Source organism: Merops nubicus, unplaced genomic scaffold (assembly GCF_000691845.1).
Source record: "Merops nubicus isolate BGI_N331 unplaced genomic scaffold, ASM69184v1 scaffold8188, whole genome shotgun sequence".
In the NCBI taxonomy this organism is placed as follows: domain Eukaryota; kingdom Metazoa; phylum Chordata; class Aves; order Coraciiformes; family Meropidae; genus Merops; species Merops nubicus.
Genome location: NW_008623571.1, coordinates 9,448 through 29,611, shown reverse-complemented (window position 1 = coordinate 29,611; position 20,164 = coordinate 9,448). Strand labels below are relative to the sequence as shown.

General features: G+C 36.7%; 1 protein-coding gene across 1 annotated transcript in view; it reads right to left on the bottom strand.

The window, feature by feature from the left end:
* LOC103777554 (solute carrier family 12 member 7-like) overlaps positions 1–16,938 on the bottom strand; it is a 29,442-nt gene extending 12,504 nt beyond the window's left edge. The window contains 9 exon segments of the mRNA XM_008945112.1: positions 1–77; positions 1,307–1,518; positions 3,958–4,199; positions 5,714–5,844; positions 9,161–9,215; positions 9,912–10,058; positions 11,789–11,911; positions 14,143–14,237; positions 16,848–16,938. Of these exon segments, the coding sequence (XP_008943360.1) occupies positions 1–77; positions 1,307–1,518; positions 3,958–4,199; positions 5,714–5,844; positions 9,161–9,215; positions 9,912–10,058; positions 11,789–11,911; positions 14,143–14,237; positions 16,848–16,938 (1,173 nt within the window).
* Between the last annotated feature and the right edge of the window lie 3,226 nt (positions 16,939–20,164).

Below are 20,164 nucleotides of genomic sequence, written 5' to 3'. Positions count from 1 at the left end.
TTCCGATCCAGAAACTGATGGCTGATCTTTTTTCTCAACTATTGATCCTTTATCTGAATAGGTGCTCCACAGATTATCTGCAAAGGGGGGAAAAAACAAAGCAAATGTAATCTCCCTGTTTCAGGCTATTAAGTAAAGAGAATACAATGATCTTATGAATTAGAAGTCTTTTTTTTTTTTTTTTTTTTGCATAAGGAAAATCATGTTTTCCATTCCCAGCATTTCCTTATGAAGCCAAGAATGCAGCAGAAATCCAAACAATACCAGCTGTAACTGGTGAACAGTCCCACTGTAAGCCAGTAAAAATGCAGTAGTATATGGGATGTGTCATATAAGAACTTCTCTTCCATTAAAGAAAGACTTTGTTATAGAATCAAATTCTAATATATTTGTAGAATACCCACTTGTATTGCACAGATGTATGGTTGTATTATCAGGATGTATTAGAAAAAAAAAAAACAAACAAACTTATCTCCAGGTTAAGTGAATCCTGGAAGCATAGAATCACTATGGTTGGAAAGGACCTCTAGGATCATCAAGTCCAACCACCCTCCCAACATTTCCCTAACCACTAGAGCATAGCCTCAAGTGCTACATCTACTCGTTTTTTAACACCTCCAGGGATGATGACTCCACCACCTCCCTGGGCAGTCTGTTCCAGTGCCTGACCACTCTCCCAGTGAAGAAATTCTTCTTAATATCCAATTGAAACCTCCCCTGGAGCAACTTCAGGCCATTCCTCTTGTCCTATCGTTAGTAATTTGGGAGAAAAGACCAACACGAGCCTCACTCCAACCTCCTTTTAGGTAGTTGTAGAGAGCAATCAGGTCTCCTCTCAGTCTCCTCCAGACTAAACAACCCCAGTTCCCTCAGCTGCTTCATAAGGGATGTTTTCCAACCCTCTCACCAGCCTCGTTGCCCTTCTCTGGACCTGGTTCGGCACCTCCATGTCCTTCTACTGTGGTGCCCAAAACTGGACACAGGACTCAATGTGAGGTCTCCCCAGTGCTGAGCCCAGGGGCACAATCATCTCCCTGCTCCTGCTGGTCACACCATTGCTGATACAGGCCAAACAAATTTGAAAGACTGCTTATAAAAATCCAGTAATCCCCAGATTAAATCATTTGATCCTAAGCTTCTAAAACCAGATGAAAACTTTATAGGAGTTGCTCCAGATAGCAATATTTCACACAAGCAGATCAGAGCTGAAGAAGCAGAGAAACACTAGACCACTACATTATTAATTTGGTCTGTAGTTGTTCGGCAATGTCCAAAATTTTTTAAATCACTGTGCTTTCCAACTTACCAGCTAGAACTCCACTCATTATTCCTGGAATCCCTTGAATTTCTGTTACATTATTGAGACTAAAGTAGTCATCACATGTAGCATTAAGCAAAGAACTATCACAGAAGAGGCTCCACAGAACTGTAGTCTTTGTTTCATTATTGCTTTCAGTAAATTTGGCACAGACATCAAAGCTGCGTTTCGACAATGTCCGGTTTCCAAGGAGACAGATACTGTAAAACAGAAAAATAAAGCAACAGTGATCCTTCAGTACAGCATTGTACATGATATCGCTTTTGTCCACTGGACTTCTTCACAAACCTATGATTTATAGTAACTACCTTATGGCCTATACTCATCTACTAAAAAAGAGTATAGTCTCTGCATATAAAACCATCACAGAAAGCACCTAAAACACCAATGAAACATCCCTACTTTAAGGTATTAATTGCTACTTTGCCTTCTGATTTATTCTTTGGAAAATACAAATAAAGCAGCTTAGTCAGGAAATCCCAGCAAATGTGATTCATTCAGACCTACAAGAAAGAAGTGAAATTATGTAATACTTCATATAATTATGAATTTGACCAAGAAAATAGAAAAGCAAAATTAAGGAAGTATGTCATGCACATAAGCATTTTAGATGGCCCTCAAAGATATTAAAATCTAAAAGGCAGGAAATAAGCCAGGAAGTTTAAACAGCAAAATTTAGAAACATTAATAGGAGTACAAATTAAAGAATCACATAGCAGGAAGCCACACTCAAAATTAGAAAACTCAGAACAGTTGGCTGTTATGAATTTGCCTTTTGCAAAGAGTATTAAGGATCTAGGAACATTTCTTTGCTAAGCTACAATAAAGATGTTTAGGAAATATTTATTCCACACTTGTGTAATAATAAAATTATACATAATATCTATGAAGACCAAAGAAGGAACATCAAAACATTCATGTCAAGCAGATACATCAAAGACTACACAACACATCTAAATACTTCTGAAGTAGCTGTTAAGAAGTTGCTAACAAGCAGTAAAAGCATACTACTTGGCATTAGAACAAGCACCAAACCACAGAGAAAACTGACCTAGTGCAATATCCTATTGCTGATAGCAATTACTAGTAGGTGCCTCAAGAAGAACACAGGACACTGGTCCCTCTTCAAGGTATAGCACCACATGAAAGTTGGACAGATTTAACAGAAAGCTGCTGCTAGAAAGGTCATCTTTCCACTCGCCTTGCTTGTTTTTTTGGTTTAAATGCTATTTATTTGGTGACCCTATAGCAGCAGGGCAGGCTTATTTGACCAATGAAAACTTCCAGTTTGATTCAACTGGGAGATGAGGGAAATTATTTTATCATCCATACAATGATCAAACATAACTGAGATCAGTGATACCAACCTAAATAACCAGGTAAGTGGAAGCTGGGCTTTTTGGTGACCAGCTCACCACCAGATCAGCTTTACTGTAACATAAACCACAGTTGAGTTTCTCATTTTGAGGTGGACTGACCAAAATGTGAACAGTTACATTTATTGGAAGACAACCTACCTTCCTTCCCCCCACCACACACACTCCACACACTTTTCCCTCAACAATAATATATCACAGTAGCAGCCACAGATAAGGTTTCCAAGAACTTGGCAGTAAGTCTTACCTACACTACATAACTAGATAACCTCTCTTTTCCCTATACAAGTGACTAAAAAATTTAAGTATTTCCCTAGTGGAAGTTACAGTTTCTTACAAACTGTAGTTCTCTTCAGAAAAATATCAAATTTTGAACACATTTTTTCAATGGAAGACTTGATATCATTTTACAGCACAGTCAACAAAAAAAAAACCTGAACTAATTCACTCCTTCAATGCTCAATTCATAACACAACCATTAACACTTCAAAGTACTATGGAATCTGTAACAATCACAGAACAAAGGATAAATTCAGTCCTGCATAACAAATGGCACTTGATAAGAAAATTACCAGGCTATTCTGCTAATGTGTTAAGCAGCATCATTTAGTTTTCCCTCTAAATAGAAAAAAGACGCACAAAAAGGCAACTGACATACTGATAACTGGGCCAAAGAAATAATTCTTAGTAGGCTAAGAGAGGTACAAGCTAAAGGTGTTAAGATGCAGTATGCCATGTGTGACAACAATAAAATTTATTTTTTTTAACAAGGCAGAAAGCCTTCACAAATACATGTGAATTTGACACTGAAATGTCTCCACTTGAAGCAGGGATAAATGGAAATTTCAAAAATTTCCTCATAACAAAGCAAGTTGGAAAGTATGTTTTCTTCATGACTATCATTCGTAGCCACAACATTTCTTGAACTTTTTACTTTATAGGTCTTTAGTTTAACTCTACCTAAAGCAGATTTACTGTCAGCAAAACCCACCTTCCTATTATTTAGGTTGTTATTCCATCCACACCAATAACTTTAAGTACCAAAGAGCAAATTCCACAGCATCATGTCTTATGAAAAATGAGAGAAAGATTCAGACAGGTAACAAATGAGCCTATAAATGCCTAAAGCCTACCATTGAAGCCAATGTGCTTGTATTTTGAACTTCAGCTTAAACTATGAATGTTTACAGTAGCTATTCCTTCAACCCTTTTTTTTTTTTCTCCTTTAAAATGAACAACACAACTTAAAGATACTGTACTTACGGAAAGTCAGGGGGGTCAAAAGCAGTCTTGATAACTCCAGCATATATAGCAATGATGGAAAGAATCACACATGCAAGGAAGACCAGTGCAAGTTTGTTGACATACTTTACTCCCACAAAAACTACTATGGCCATCAGAATGATTATACATGTTCCATAAACTCTCATGTTGTTCAGCATAGCCTTTGTTTCTTCACCAGCCTCTTCTGCTTTAAATATAGCAGCACTTGGAGAAATGTAGGTCTGCAAGAGATATGGCAAACTATCATACATGTAATAAAAAACATGTTATTAAGAAATCATTCACTTGAATTTCAAAATCAAAACTTCTATTGCAATATTAGTTTTATTCCTTCACAAATGAGTTCAAGCAGATGACATGGTCATTCAGAAAGTGTAGAGGTAGAGGGAAGCAGGGACAGAGGAAAACAATTTCTGAGAATGAGGTACTGCTTTTGATTTAGCTTCCTCTCTCCCCTCTAAAAGTTTCCACTCCTCAAATTCACATCTGTCAGACAGAAAAAGCCACTACGGACCTGGGGAGGAAGCAGCTATTGACAAAAATGACAACAAACAATTAAACAAAAAACTCACAAAAACTAGCTCAAATACTCAGCTCAAATCACATATGTCCTTAGATTAATTTGAAGGACTTACTGACTAATAATTCCATTGACTGAAACAAAATTTGAAGTCAGACAAAACTGAAAATGTTTACAGTACTATAGTCCCTGCAATATATTCCATGAAATTAAAACAAAGTTACTTTACACATTATACCCTGAAAACTGTTTTATGGTGATCTTAACTTTTAATCTGCAATTGTAATAGAAGGATTAAAGATTCGTGTGACAAAGCTTAGTCCTGTGCTAAAACAGACTATTTAAAATACTGTAATTTCAAACAGGATATTTCTCAATTTTGTACAACTTTGTTCTGGATTCTGCCCAAAAAAGAAGTTGTAAGCACAGCTTACAGGACTTACACTGATAAATACAAATGAAAAGACAAACTGATATATAGTTCCAAGACGTGTAATATGCTAGACAGTAAAGGTATCTTTCACCCTCCTCCCAACACCTTTGGAAAAAAAAACATATCTGTTCAGCTATTAGAAAAGTAGTCAAGCTTAGGGCAATTCCACTCCTTCAAAACAACTGCTAAGATGACTATCCTTAAATAATCCAACTCCTAAAGGTAAGAGGAAACTTTGATCAGGAGGCTATTCTATTATGCTACAGGGAAAGGAACCAAAATCTTCTTGTTAGATCAAAAGAGAAAAAAAAAAAAGAGTGTAAGACTTGAGTTAAAGAAAAGAGAGAGTCTAAAGAAAGATAAACTGTCTCTGAAGATGGAATCTTTAGCTTTCCATTTCTGAGTCTAAGGTGACATAAATGTTGATCTGATGTTCTTCTCTGCAAAATCCACTGAAGTATTTCCTATTTATTTTTCATCTCACGTTTATAGCTCCAGTTTGGTCCTTTAGTTTTGGAAATTTAAGTATGTCTTACTAAAATTAATATATCTTTCTTCCCAACTCTGATTTATGGGATATTTGGTATTCAGAACATAAGAAACCAAATTTTTTGAACTTTTTCAAATAGTCACAAAGAGTAAAAGCAAATATGAACACAGTGGAAACATAGTATCAAAGCACTAAAAAAAAAAAATAGAACACATTTTAGGCCAAGTGCATTCCTCATGAATCTCTCAAAAGAGTCCAAATATATTTAATCTTAAGAAAAACTACTACTTACCAATAATATTTCAATGGTACCAAGAATATACATTGCTCCTGCAAAGGTTGTACCCAAGTAGAAACAAAGTCCCACTGCTCCACCAAACTCTGGGCCTAATGATCTTGAAATCATGTAGTAAGATCCTCCAGCTGTGAATTTAACCAAAAGACTCCAGCCCTTCAGATTAAGCATTACAAAAGATTTGAATCATTCAATCAACATACGCAAGATAACTACTGAATGTGTTTCCACTGAAACATTGATAGCAAATCTGTATTCAATGTCCATACCAACTAGACAGTTAGAAGTGTACATTCCAAAGTGAATATCCCCATGTATATTTTCTGGGGAACCGAAAATAAACACCAAGGAAAAATCCACCATTTAAATCTAAAAATAAATTAAGAAAAGGATATGCAGGCATAAATAGATGTTAATCTCTTGTTTCTAACCTCAAGCTGTTCACGATTGAACAACAAAATTTGAAAATTTCTTTGAGGCAGGGACAAAACAGAATGTCTCACTAATAAGCATTTTCTTTTTGGCACATGAAACCCTTACTGTCATTACAGGCGCTCTTTTCAGTGCAGTTTAAAAGTGTTACATAGGGATTTCTTTTTCTTGTCTACTCACATGCTATTTGCTCTGCCCCTGAAGTTTTCGCTTCTTCTTACTCATATTTCCTGTATACATGCATCATCTTTGACTCCTAAGTTACACACACCCTCTTCACTGTGCCACTTCCTTTTCAATATGGCTCTAAGTTTCAAGCTCTTTATCTAGACTTCCCCTCAACCCCCTCAAGGCATGATCCTCAACATTCCTTGCCATCCTCTCTTAAATTCACAATGTTTGTCTCACTAATTACAACTGAGAAAGGAAGAGAAAAGACAGGAAGTGTTTTAAATAAAGATACTCCAGCCTTATATAAAATTAGTCTGCAAATAAGAAAAACTTCTAATCAAAAAGCAGAGTCTTAGAAACTAATGAAGAAATTAATGATGCATCATCAATTCTTATACTAACTTGTGGGATAAGGGCCTAGCTTGCTGTGAGACAGGAATGCAGGCTACTTCAGTGTGCTTTGGGAGAAAGGGTAAGATGTTTTCCAACAAGAGAGTCTTGTGCTATCTCTGGGGGTGGAGACTCGATGAACTGGAACACCAAATGGCTGAAGGATGGAATCTTGTGAAGGCAAGACAGTACTGTTTCAGCTAAACCAACAAAAGCAAATAGCTATGGCATAGATTCTGAGGGCTACAGTGTCAAAGCAAAGACCTCTACCTAATTAACAGCAAAATTAATATTAAAGTGTGCACCCCTAAATACGGTAATGAGCTTAATGGAGTATATGCTAAACAGATATGACCGTATTACTCAAGTCCCCACCTAAATCATACTAGATGTCTCCTAGAAGGCAGGAATTAGGATATTAAAAAAAAAAAAATGGGGAACACCACCCTGGGGACGAGAAGACTGAAGGTCTAATAGAGACAGCTGACAGGCTACAAGTCCTCTTCCTCCACCCAAGACAGGGACGCCTTCTTAGTAAGAACTGCACTGGTCTTCAGCATAAGGCATAACTTCTGCTACCATTACTGTTACATAACGAAGGCTTGTGCCTCCAACTTAGTCAGATGTTACCCTGGAATTACTAACTCAAGCTCAGTTTGCCTTTTGCAGTTAGTGCACTTATCACCAGCTACTCCAAATTCATTGTATCTGTTGCTTTAATAAATCAAACCTCTCTATTTTTTAACTATTAAGCTGTTTTGGTGCAAGTCTTTATCAGGGCTCTGAAACAGGCAGAAATGTCTCAGCAGGAGTTCTTAGCAGGGCTCTGAAGCTCGTCAACGCTGACTTTGAGAAACTGGTTCAGTGCCGCTCAGCGCCGTGGGGCTCTGGCAGACAAGCATCCAGCTCTTACCCTGAAGGTGACATAACTACAACGTTGTTGTGAACGTAACCACAACACCCTGGGCTTGGCCACGGCTGGAGCTGGGTGGGGCCACAGCCGGGGTGACAATGGGACAAGCCAATGGGTACTGACATCACGACCGGGGGTGCGTGGGGGGGTGGTGGCAGAGTCAGCAGAGCTGCTGTGTCTCAGCTAAGAGGTTTATTGTCACTTGCTTTACATATTTCACTGGTAATATCGTTATCATTGGTGTCTCTTCTCTCTGGGTTGCTTTATTAAACCATCCTTAGCTCAGCCCAGGGGCTTTTTGTCTTCTCCCCTAACAGCATCTGGCAGCTGCTGGGGTTTAGCTCCCAGCTAAGGCTAAACCACGATATGCATCTAACAGCAAGAGACAAGATCCTGTTGCTTGGAATGTCTTTCAGTCCTAGCTTCCTACCCGTGTCTCCTCCTTATATTCCCACAGATGTAGCACTTCCAAGAAACAGGTACCAAAAGCAAAAGTGAAAGTGACCACCTGTCTATTGTATGAACTGCCCAATGCAAAAATCTCTGTGATACTCAGATGTTCGGCAAAACCTTCACAATTAATTTTAAAAATATGCAGTGGAAAAGAGCAGAACATTTTAGTTATCTTGTCACAGATCAGGATAACTACATTTCATTATAAAATACAAGTATTTGAAAGAAAATGTTCTATCTTATTTGTATTCCCTATATGGTACTGTGTCCCTGAAATGTAACTATCCTATGTTCCATACAAGCTGTAGAATTTACCTTTGCCTAACAAGTTACGCATCAGTTATGGAACCCCTTGCCAAGCTGGAAAAGCTCTGCAATCAAGGAATTATTCTCAATTATGTAAGCTGTTCAGAGTTCTTAATCTCTAAACACTGGTATTATCATTTGTCATGGTCTGAGGTCAGGGCCACCCCCAGAACCATAACAGACGGTCTCCGTTAGGCCCCTTTCCCCACCTCAAAAAGGAAAGAGAAAAGGAATGAGACAGAGACTTATCAATTAGAAAAGAAAAGGAAAACAGCTTTAATTCTACTACAACTGACAATAGTAAATAGATGGATATGGGAAGATAATTCATCTATCCTAAAAATTTAAGGAGATGAGCATAAACTAGAGAGATTTCTGCCAGCAGATGGGCTGTTACTCTTGCAGAAAACAATATAACTAGTTCCAGTACTTGGAAATGGAGTCTAGGCAAATTCAGGGGAAAAAAAAAGCAGCCTTATTTGTAAGTTTCTAAATAAATCTGCTTCTTATGGAGGTAAGTCTCCATTAGTTCAAATTTTAACATTTTATTTTTAATTCAAAATGAGTCAAATGATTGATAACAAATGTGCTATAGTTCATAATTCCCAGTCCAGTCAAAAGTTCACATCCCACCTTAAAACATTATTTATAAATCACTTAAAATAACCATTTGACACAAAAGCATTACTTCTGATACCTCAGATTACAGTAATTTTTAATCCCAGCTTTAAACTGACATTATCTGACCATTCACCATATAAGATAAAATTCTCCATTACCTGGAACTACACCATTTGTTGCTATTGCACTCATTGAAATTGCAGTTAGCATAGTCTGTAGAAAGATGAAATAGAGGAAATTCAAAATACTGAATGGTTTTTGAAAGATGGCACAAGACAAAGCGATCAACTTAAACTAGGATTTTTTTTTTTTCTAAATAAGATGCTACAGCAATCAGAAGTGATCCTATCTTTTGTTAGGGATATCCACAGAAATGAAGTACTAAATATTTCAGTAGACAACTCAGTTAATTCAGATTTTTGAAAGTTTTAAACAGAACTGGAAGAATGCCGACTACTGAATATACTTAAGATGTTTGTTAATCCAATTACATAGTAATAACAAACTGATCAAGTGTTACTGTTATAAAAAATTTATGTACTAGTGGTCTCATATTCAAAAAATATTAGTTTATGGATATAATGCTGTGGGTTGGTTTGTAGTTCATATTTCAATATGTTCTGAAGTTGTGAGAAACAGAATAGTTTATCTCTCAATGTAAATCATGAAGTATTTGCCAAAAGCTAATTTAATAAAACCCATATAATACCTCAAACAAAACACCTCGTCTTGATCAACTCAAAGGAGGCTCCATACAGGTTAGAATGACACATGACAGAGCATCTATATCCCACGTGTCTCAATTGCAACTCTTATGGAGAAATCTTTCTCTGCTACTCGTGTATTAAAAGGCAGTATTACTCTTGTAACAAAAGATTTGGCCATAAGTAAAGAAAAAGATTAACTTACACAAGCACAGCACATGAACACAATGATGAAAGACTCAAGAACTCCAGCTGTTCCCACAATCCATGTTAAACGTAGGAAAAGGATGACTCCCAAGATGTTTTGCAAGCAGGGCAGGTACACGCCAATAAAAGTGCCCATACGTGGAACCTGGAAATGAAGTCAGAACATGAATTCCTTTCCACTAAACTATTTAAGTCCACGAGCACTTTCTTGCCCTAACACTTTACACAAATGCTCCATGAACAAATGCCAAGTGAAATTGAGTTGTAGCTTCAGGGCGTCCAGCTTTGCAAATACTTATATGCTAATGCAGAAAGATTTCTGAAAAGACAGAAAACTATTTGTAATTACAAACCCTCTTGTTCCACAGGAGTTAGTATCAAACTCTTATCAGAGTAGAACGGCTATTTACCTGTAAATTACCAAGCTACACAAACTTTCTTCTGAAATATCTGTTACAGACTACCATTGAAGAGAAGTTACTGCCATAACCAAAATACCAAGTATATTCTGCAAAAAGTTGGTCATTAATTGCCCTGCAGCTGGACCACAAAAAAAAAAAATTTATATGCAACAATAAGCATTTCTTTTTTTTTTTTTTAAAAAGACAGACAAGGTATTATGACAAAACCAGAAAAAAAAAAAAAAAAGACAGCGTTGAGTACAATTTGTTTTTCCAAAAGCTGTAAAACCTGCCACAGTGCATTATATTTGTTTGCCCTTTTTATTTGCTGGTGATCATCATGGGTCAACACACACATAAAACAATTCAGGCTTTATCATTAAAGTTCCAGCCTTCTACACTTAGGAAAACATTAGGCCTTGAGATACTCAACTTGGAAGCAACAGTAGGTTTCCAGACACAGAAGCTCTTGTTAAATCACAAGTCAGGTTGTGGAAAAGGGCAAGCAGTTTAAAGAAAACACTAAGTTTCCAAATACTTATAAGGAACCACAGAATGCCATGAGACTATATTTATTTATAGCATCTTTGGCAACACCCATGTGCAACATCAATGCTACGGTCTAAATTACACCATTAGAAATGCCACTCTGCTGGGCTACTTAACCACAACAATTTCAGACGTGGAACTGAAAAAAGACATATATAGAAATTGGGGTTTCAGGCCACCAGGCTCAAACAAGATTAAGTGCAATAAACACAGTGTTTATTTGGCTAGTCAGTTCCAGAGAGACTGACGCTGTGCTGTATTAACAAACACCTCTGCAGAGCAGCTGGACGGTCAACAGGGAACACACACTTTCCTCGCTGCAATATGTCCAGGATGAAATATTGCCACAGTTGCAATATAGAGCCCGTGAGGTGAGCTCCTCCCTTCTACCCTTTGCTATATGTTGTTATACCTGTTGCTACTGCTGCTGTTTGCTGTTCCTTCTGCACTGTTGTATTAAATTCTCCTTATCTCAGCCCACGGGAGTTTTTCTCCCTTTTTTCCCTCCCATTCGGGGGGTGAGCGAGCAGCCCCGGGGTGCCCAGCTCCTGCCCAGGGCTGAACCACCACAAGAGTATATTAATAAATCAGAGGAAAAAAAAAAAATCATATTGTATACTCACTAGAGGACTGAGCACAAAAGGTGATCATGCTCCAAGAAGGAAGAGGGAACTAGGTGCACTGCACATTTCAGGTCCTAGCTTTGCACACATTTTATCTAGGGCTTTTACAGCAAAGTCTTGCTAAAACATGCTAACTAGAACACTGAATTTATACAAGTCCTACTTGAAAATGCTTCATCTTTAAATACAGTACTGCAAATTTTGCTCCTGTTTTTAGGCAACCACATATTTTCTTTTTAGGTTGAAAAAAACTCCTCTTTGTCGCTAGCTTTGCCTCAATAAATTATTAAATGTTTCAATACCTTGACTTCCTTTCGCTTGCTGTCTTCATCTGCTTCATGTTCCACCACGCCTTGAGTTAGATTAGTATAGTTTGCTAGTTTATTGAGAAGAGATGACACCATGGGATTACTGTCCATTTCTTCCTGTTGGAATTTTAAGAATATTGCATTTATTAAGTAGGGTTTTTAAAAAGTCATAATTTTATGATACTGCTTCAAACACATACTCTCAGTCCCAATTCACCCAAATCCAAAAATTAGCATGACAAAATGCCAGTCAGCTTTCAATCAACAAGAGTTCTAAGTCTTACTATAAGTCTAGTACTACATGGCTATCTTGCAATATTTCTCTTTTTTTACACTGTCTTATAATATGAAGCTTGTACAGCCGGAATATAAGGGACAATCTAGGAGGGTGATTGTTAATTATAAAAATCTATTCCTATCACAATACTGTTTTTAAGGGATTGTACTGGCAGTGTTGAGTCATTAGGGTGTTTCTCCAGTATCTTCCCTGTGTCTAGACACTAGCCTCCAACAATTCTCTCAAGCAACAAGATACTTAAAGATCACTCTCAAGCCTATTGTTGCAGGCTTACATATTTTCTTAAACCATGCATACTACTTCCAGAGTATGCATTTGTTGAGGATACAGGCACATATGCATATAATCTGTAATTGCACATGTGTAATATCACTTGACACAGAACTCAGCCCATCTTTCTTTAGCCAAATATCTGCTACAAAACAAAAACATTCTAAGACAAATAATAAAATCTAGGAGAGACATACACAATAAAAGGATTCCAAGAAAATTAGAACCAGAGAATTCAATGAAGTATGTAAAAATCAACTAGATGGAAGATAAGAGGTCTGAGGCATTTGGTCGTGGTTATCATGGTTATAATAGCCAAGCTTTTTTATAACAGGGTTTTTTGGGTTTTTTTTAATATAACAAAAAATCAAACACAAGTCAGCTGAAAGCATGAGAAGAATAACATTGTAGGAAACCTACTATGAAGAATGTATGCTACTAAAAAAAAGATTCATCACTACAACAACCATGATGAAGTCATTAGAAGGCTCTCAAGGCAACACTGTTCCTATAATCTGAGATATGTAAAATCTAGTCATCCTTATACCTTCAGCTGAGGATTGCATTTCAGTCATCATTCAAAATAACTGATGCACGCATATATCCAAAGATCAGGGACAAAAAGCAGCTATGGCCAGTCTAGCTGTTGCATTCCTCGGTGCTGATAATCTGATCAACAGCAAGTTTTGGACACTGCTTTATGGAATAAAACTTGAAGGAGAGATTAATTTTTTTAGTTAAAAAATCCATTACCATGGTTTCTGTCAAAAAGAGTAGGAAATTCCATACATAATAAAGACACAATTAATGATCAACATTACTTTGATCCTTAGCACAATCTTCTCCAAGACTTACTAAAAAAATAAAACTAGTATTTAATTAATAAAAATAAAATTAGGTTTAGTATTTTTAAAATTTATTAGTAAAAATACATTATCTGGGTCATGCAGAAAGAGGGAAGTGAAAGATCATGCCCTCTGTGCAAAGATATTTGAAAGGAAAAGGGAGGAGCCTAAGAGAACAAGAAAATAGTGGGCAGAATGCAGCAGTAAGATGGTTAAGCAAACAATGTTGGAAGGATCTTGTTTATTGTTAAGAAGCATCAAAGCAAGACCAGATGCTGCTGCTGGAGCAGAATAACCAGTTAAACTTTACTAAAAGTACTATTTCCTTGCCAAAGTGGCACCTAAATGTACCATACCAATATACTCTTTTTTTACTGTAAATGATTGGAATTGTTCAGTGATTTAAACTTGCATTACAAAGTGGATGTTTATAGCAGAAAGTAGAAAGAACTATGGTATGCTCTACACTGTAACTGTCATGCCCTATCAGTTTTATAGTTTCAATGCTTCATGAGAAGTCTGCAGTTTCCCCTGTTCAGCATAATATATTAGCTAATCCTTTTAGAATTGGATACTGCTTTGTTAAAAACACTAGATTTAAATTCCAGCAGCTTTCTCTAAAAATTTTATAGATCCTTGCCCAAACCTTTAAAATGCCAGGCTTATTTCATATCTTCACATCAATGTATACCAAAGTTCTCACCTATAAACTAAAACTTCAGACAAAAAAAAAATTTGTACATTTTTTTGTTACGTCATTCAAATCCACTGAAATTGAATGTTAGCGGGAAACAAAATACTGAAGATTAAAATGAATTTTTGCCCCCACTATATTTCATTTCAAGAAAGAAAAAAACCTAGGAGTTTGCTTGTTTTCATCTTACTATCAGAGCCTCAATCAAAAGCGAAATGTGTGTTTGGGGTATTTAACTTACCTCAAAGAGAGCCATATTCTTTCCTTCATATATATTTCCTCTGTCCATCTCCGCACTGTTAATAAACGGACTACTTTCCCTGGCAATCCCATCCGCTGGTAGAAAAGGGCAACAATTAGAAACAAAAAAAGACCAGGTATATCAGAAACAGAACACTCAGAAAATGGTGGTTTAAAAACTGGTTTGAGGTAACTCTAGAGGTGGCTGCCAAACAGTGTGTCTTTGTCCTAGACACATAGGCTCAACATCCACATTTAAGGAAACTGAGTTTACTTTAATAGTTTAGTCTTTGCACAGTGTTCTGCACTTTTGATTCTTTAACACATATACCAAACTCTCCCCTGCCCCATTTTTCTAGTTTACTTAAAAGCACTTGATAGCAGAACTTCACATAAACCTGTCAACAAAAAGGAACAAACTTCTGGGCAACAACAACACCCAACCTACCTTTTAATTACTTCACCAAATCCCTAAAAAAAAAAAAAAACCTCTAGTAGTTCAGGCAAGAATTTATGAAAAAATAGTGTAAAGGGAATTATTTGTTAAAAGTTATCGTTATTTTTCCATGACAATGTTATATGTAATCTATTCCTTATTAAAATATCAGTCGTCTTAAGCTGCAGCTCCCTTGATCTGCTCTGGCACACCTCTAAAAAATAGAGCATAACTTTCACTGCCTTCCAGCCCATACAATACTAAAGCTATCATAATACTATCACAACATTAGTATTTCCAAATAGTCTTAAGTTCTTGCCTACGCCACTTTGCCTGTCTAGGCTTTTGCCCTTATATTCAGATGTTACAGCAACAGCACCTACACATCTCTTTACTACAGAATCAAGGAATAGCTAGAGAAAAACTTGCACTCTTCTCCTTGTGTCTTCCACTCTCCCCCCTTCCAGGACGTCAACACAAAGTTCCAGAACAGACTACATCCCTGATGGGGATGAACTGTCCATTAAGGCTCCAGAGTGAATTCCAAAATCTAGAGAATAATGGATTAATTCATCCATAACTACTGTTTTTATCCAACATATCTCCTATCTATATCTTCCAGCTTTCATTTTTCCGTTTTTCTACACTGTATAATTGATCCCCCATGGCTTCAAGTCCTACAGGCTGGCTAGGTCCCCTTCCTCCAACAAAGCTTAATGCAAGGCTAGCAGAAGGAGGACTCTGAACACAAAACAATCTCTCTCATGGATCAGCACCTCAAGAAGTTTCACAGTGCATGGAATATGCTGGTTTGGCACAAGATTATCTGAGGTAACATGGAAATAGGTTCTTCATTCCACTAGTAAGTCTCAAGCCATTTACAGCTTTATGTTTAAACCCTATTCCCTTCAATTCTATGAGGAAGCTTCAAGCTAATCATTCATAGAATCATTTAGGTTGAAAAAGACCCTCAAGATCAGAGTCCAACCATTAACCTAAAACTACCAAGTCCACCATGACCCTGTGCACCACATCTACACATCTTTTAAATAACTCCAGGGTATACGATTCAATCACTTCTCTGGGCAGCCTGTTCCAGTGCTTGACAAGCAAGTCACCCAACTCCCCCAGGCTTCTTTGAAATTGCATCAACTCAAACTCTTCTCGGGTGTGGAGGCCAGTTAAACATACAATACAAAACAAATTCCAGTGCAGTTTTAAACATTTCTCTAAGCTGCACATGTCTTCTGGAATTCAATTAAAGCTTTCACAATTGGAGCACTGGAAAAAAAAAAAAAAAAAAAAATCAGTGTTTACTGTTGCTTGATTTCTGAAAGCAATTCAAGTTATAAGGGTTTAGAGCAAAAAATTCTTAAATCTGGATTAGATCAGTAGTCTAAGCCAGTATTTCATCCTGGACCTCCACTGGTATTAAACAATTCATAGGAAGGACAAAAAAAACAACAAAAGTCTTCCATGGGCTTGATTATACCATGTTTCTGCTGTCTTATGACACAAAAAAAAAAAAAAACAAAAAAAAAAAACCAAACAAACCTGTTGATACGACATTCTGTTCCACCCAAGCATAAAATGGTCAAAGCCTAAACTCTAGAAATACATCTGTTTCACCCCAAAATACATATTTTTTAAGTTACCATTATTATTATTACTACTCTCAATCTGCTACAGAATGTTTACGTACCATAGCACAACACTCTGCTTATGGATGGACCTGTAGACAAGCTAAAGCTAAAACTGTCTGGTGTTTTCTGTATTGACAGTACATGTACAAATTTCTATTCTTGATTTCTACAGATTCTCAAGCACTGTGGTGTGTGTAGCTGTATCTACATGGAAATCGGGTGCAACAAATTACATTTTCTTTTGTATGTGAGATTTACAGCGCAAATGGAGAAGGCAGGAGACAACTGTTAAGTTTGAGAATATTCAGAGCAGATGATCACAATGTGCACTCCTGTAAACCTCAGCCCCCAAAATTGCCCATGGAGCGTAACCCACAGAAGTTATCACAAACTGTGTAAGAGTTGTGCCAGCCTCAAGTTCAGCACTGCCAATGCCATCAGATTAATTCTCATTAACATTTGCTCATGGAAAACAAACTTGACATCAGAAATGCATCTGTATATCACAATCCAAAGTGCTGGTCATAGAGGCAGAAGACAGCACTTTGTTCAAATTCACATTCCTCAGAAGCTTCAGAGCAACGATTCTCACAAACATTGACAGGTAGAAAGTTTACGGTATGTTACCAGTTAAAAACTCCTGAGTTGATCCAAACTGATCCATTTTACACAGTGCAAGAGAGAATCCAAAAGTATAGCTGAAACAGGCAGAAGCCATCTTTGCCGTGAATGAGGTGGTCCTCATTCCCCCCCCACCCCCCCTTAACGCTCGCCCATTCCTGTCCTTACACCCTTCCTCACACAGAACTGCTTAGTGTAAAAGCGACAGCAGCGTACGCTTAACGACGAGTTGGGAGGTGCGAGTTCTGCTCTTGTTTTTATTCTTGCTTCTACTCTTAATCCAGATGAGTTTCCATGGTCACTACACAAATGCTTGCGCTGTCACTAGAGACACTATCAGTGTAGGAATAACCAGCATAAGCAAAACCACTTGCTTCACACTTATGCCACTATTATTAAATCACAGAACTATAGTGCTTGGCTTTCCCCCTTTCCAAATCAAAAGAGGTAGAGTATGAAAAAAAAATGTGTTGTGGGTATCTTTCTTAGGGAACATCGTAGGGCAGGTCTTGGAGTAGAATAAGGAAATTATAATTTAAGTGATCCTAAATTTGCACTAGGATGCCTGTTTAAGAGATTAAGGACAAAAATATTAGACTTCCTAATCTGATTTCCTGTCTTTCCACAGGTTGCAGAATTTCATTTCTCTACAACTTGGAAAAAAAATACTGGAATTTGAGCAGTGTATCCCTTGATAGTTTCACAACTGAAATAAGAAAAAAGCCTGACAATTTTCCTCCGTAAACATGAAGGGGTTTTTTTAATTACTGGAAAAATCTTAAACCACTTCTTCCTTATTTCTGTTTAAATTCGTGTCTTTTCAAACTTCTAGCTAAAACAAACTTTCCAAATTTAACCACTTTGCACTTAATATTTTCTACCTGGGAAGGTAACTACACTTGATCAAATCTCAGGCTTTCTGCTGAAAAACTGAAAGAGCTAAATTCATAAAACATTTCCCTAACCTTTAATAATTTCTGTAGCAATATTCTCCCCAGTTTTTAAGTTATGCAAAAAAAATAAATATTTTCAAACTTTGAAAATCTCATCCAGTCTTCTAACACCAGTCTCAGTTGTGGTATTTACAGAAGTATAATCATCACCTCTCTACTCCAAGGATCAGGATAGCTTGCTTTACCGCAGCATTAAACCAAGCTCATGCTATTTTATTCCAGTCTGACCCCTAAATCCTTTCCAGATTCACTGCTTCCTCCCTGTGCCACACTATATCTGTTACTATTATTCACATGTAAGAAACGTGCCCATTTGCTTTTGTAGTCAAACACATTTTGTCCCAAAATGCAAGCATATATGTCTCCTGTCATGCTGTAAGAGCTTAATATCAATCTGAAAAATAAAAGTAGATTCTTTTTATATGGCATAAGAATACAGGTGGGCTTCAAAGAAGTAAGAATTTAAAACTTTTGAATCACATGGCCTCAAAAAAGATAGCTTGGCTACAATAAGGTATCATTGTTCTCTAAACAAGTACATGTGTAAAATTGAAGTTTTCCTTCCCACTAGAAATTTCTGAACTTATACACTGCTGTCTAAAACAGAACGCAGTTGAAAATAGTACTTCACAAAAGTCCTAGCCTTTCATAGTTTCCAAAGGACAATTCTTACTCACACTCCATGTTCCTTTAAGTAGTTCCCAGTTACCCAAATACCTATGAAAAATAACAGTTTAACAAAAACTATAGCAACATCTTCTTTAAGTTAGTATTCAGTCACATTAAGAACAAACTACTACATACTGAGAATATGAAGACAAGATGCTGTTTGCGCAAGGGTAAACAAGCATTTACTGCTAAATGAAATAAACTTTAAAGGTAAAAATACATTAAGTTTAAAGCAAAGCCAACATATAGAAGTGTCATATCCAATAAAACTGCCCGTGGCTAAAGATGTAATTTATTTTCTCTATCATGCATATTTACTTCCTATATGTCCAAGTTTTTGAGTTGCAGTCAGCTAAACAGAACTCAGACAATCTTAAAAATATAAATTCTTACCACTCCTAAACCAAGATTATATAGAATTCTTTAGAGCTCTAACAAACACAAGCTTCCAAAAGCTACTACCTTGCCTTAATTCAAATCACGAAAAGGCATCAGTAACCTTGTTTGAACACACCTTGCCTCTGACTTCTGGCATCACATGGGTTTAAGAATTCAGTATAATCTACTTCAAAGTTGCAGGTTATTGGTTTTTACAGTACAGTAAATATAATCAGACATTTCTTTATCACCAGTTTCTTGCATTATTTTTATCAGTGACTAGCACACTTTATATAATTATCTTGAACAGCAGAACAAGGTGTGCTTAAGCTCCTTGTAAACCCCCTTACATAATGGAGGATACTAATACTACATATTTACGTTATCAACATCACTAAACTTTAGTTTTTTTTTACTTCGGCTACTATTATAGTCAAGCACAGCTTACTTCTACTGAAAACACACTGCAAAAACTCTTTATAATTCTTTATAATATAGCTGGAAGTACAGAAGCTGCTATTTCAGTAAGAGTCCTAAGAACCAGTCTTTTAAAGAGACTCACTTGGATTTGGCCCACTTTCTTCATAATCTTGTTCACTCATGATTAAGGAAAATCAAATCATTCCCCTGTGCTGATTCTTCATGCATCAAGAACTGAAAGAGTAAACTGACAGTTGCTTCCTCCCAGCTTTGTGTAAGACCTCAAATCCTGTTTCTTACTAGTATTGGATTAATCCTGAAACAAGTCCTTAAGGCTTCATGCAGTGTGAAGGATGCACATGACAGAGCCAAACTACATGACAGTCAGAGACCTCTCTAAAGAGAATTAAGCTGGAGGATTTCCGTCAGCAATAAACACCATGCTTAGGGAAATAGGCAGGGACAAGTTACTAAAACATCCCACATTTTTGACTAACAATACATTCAAAGTTTTCTTCCCATCAGAAAAAAAAAAATCACTTTAAAATACTTCCACTGGTATACATTAGCAGCAAGTAGTACTAGACCAAATACGCACTATTAAAAAAGCCAGTTTTATGCATTAAGTACATATTAGCAGATCTTAAGCAAATTAACCATACGTATAGTTGTTAAAATTGATTTTATGTAGAAAGAGCTTACATGAATTGTACTTAAGATGCAGTAGATAAAAAGCACTTCAAAATACAATTCTAGTTACTTTGCAAGCACTCTTTTTAAAGGAAGTATTCTGAAAATATAAAGGGGTCTTCTTCAAGAGTCGCTACATAAATTGTTAATTCCCTTTCAAATTAGATATATCACTGTTTTCTAGTTTACACATTAATGCATTTCACACATTCC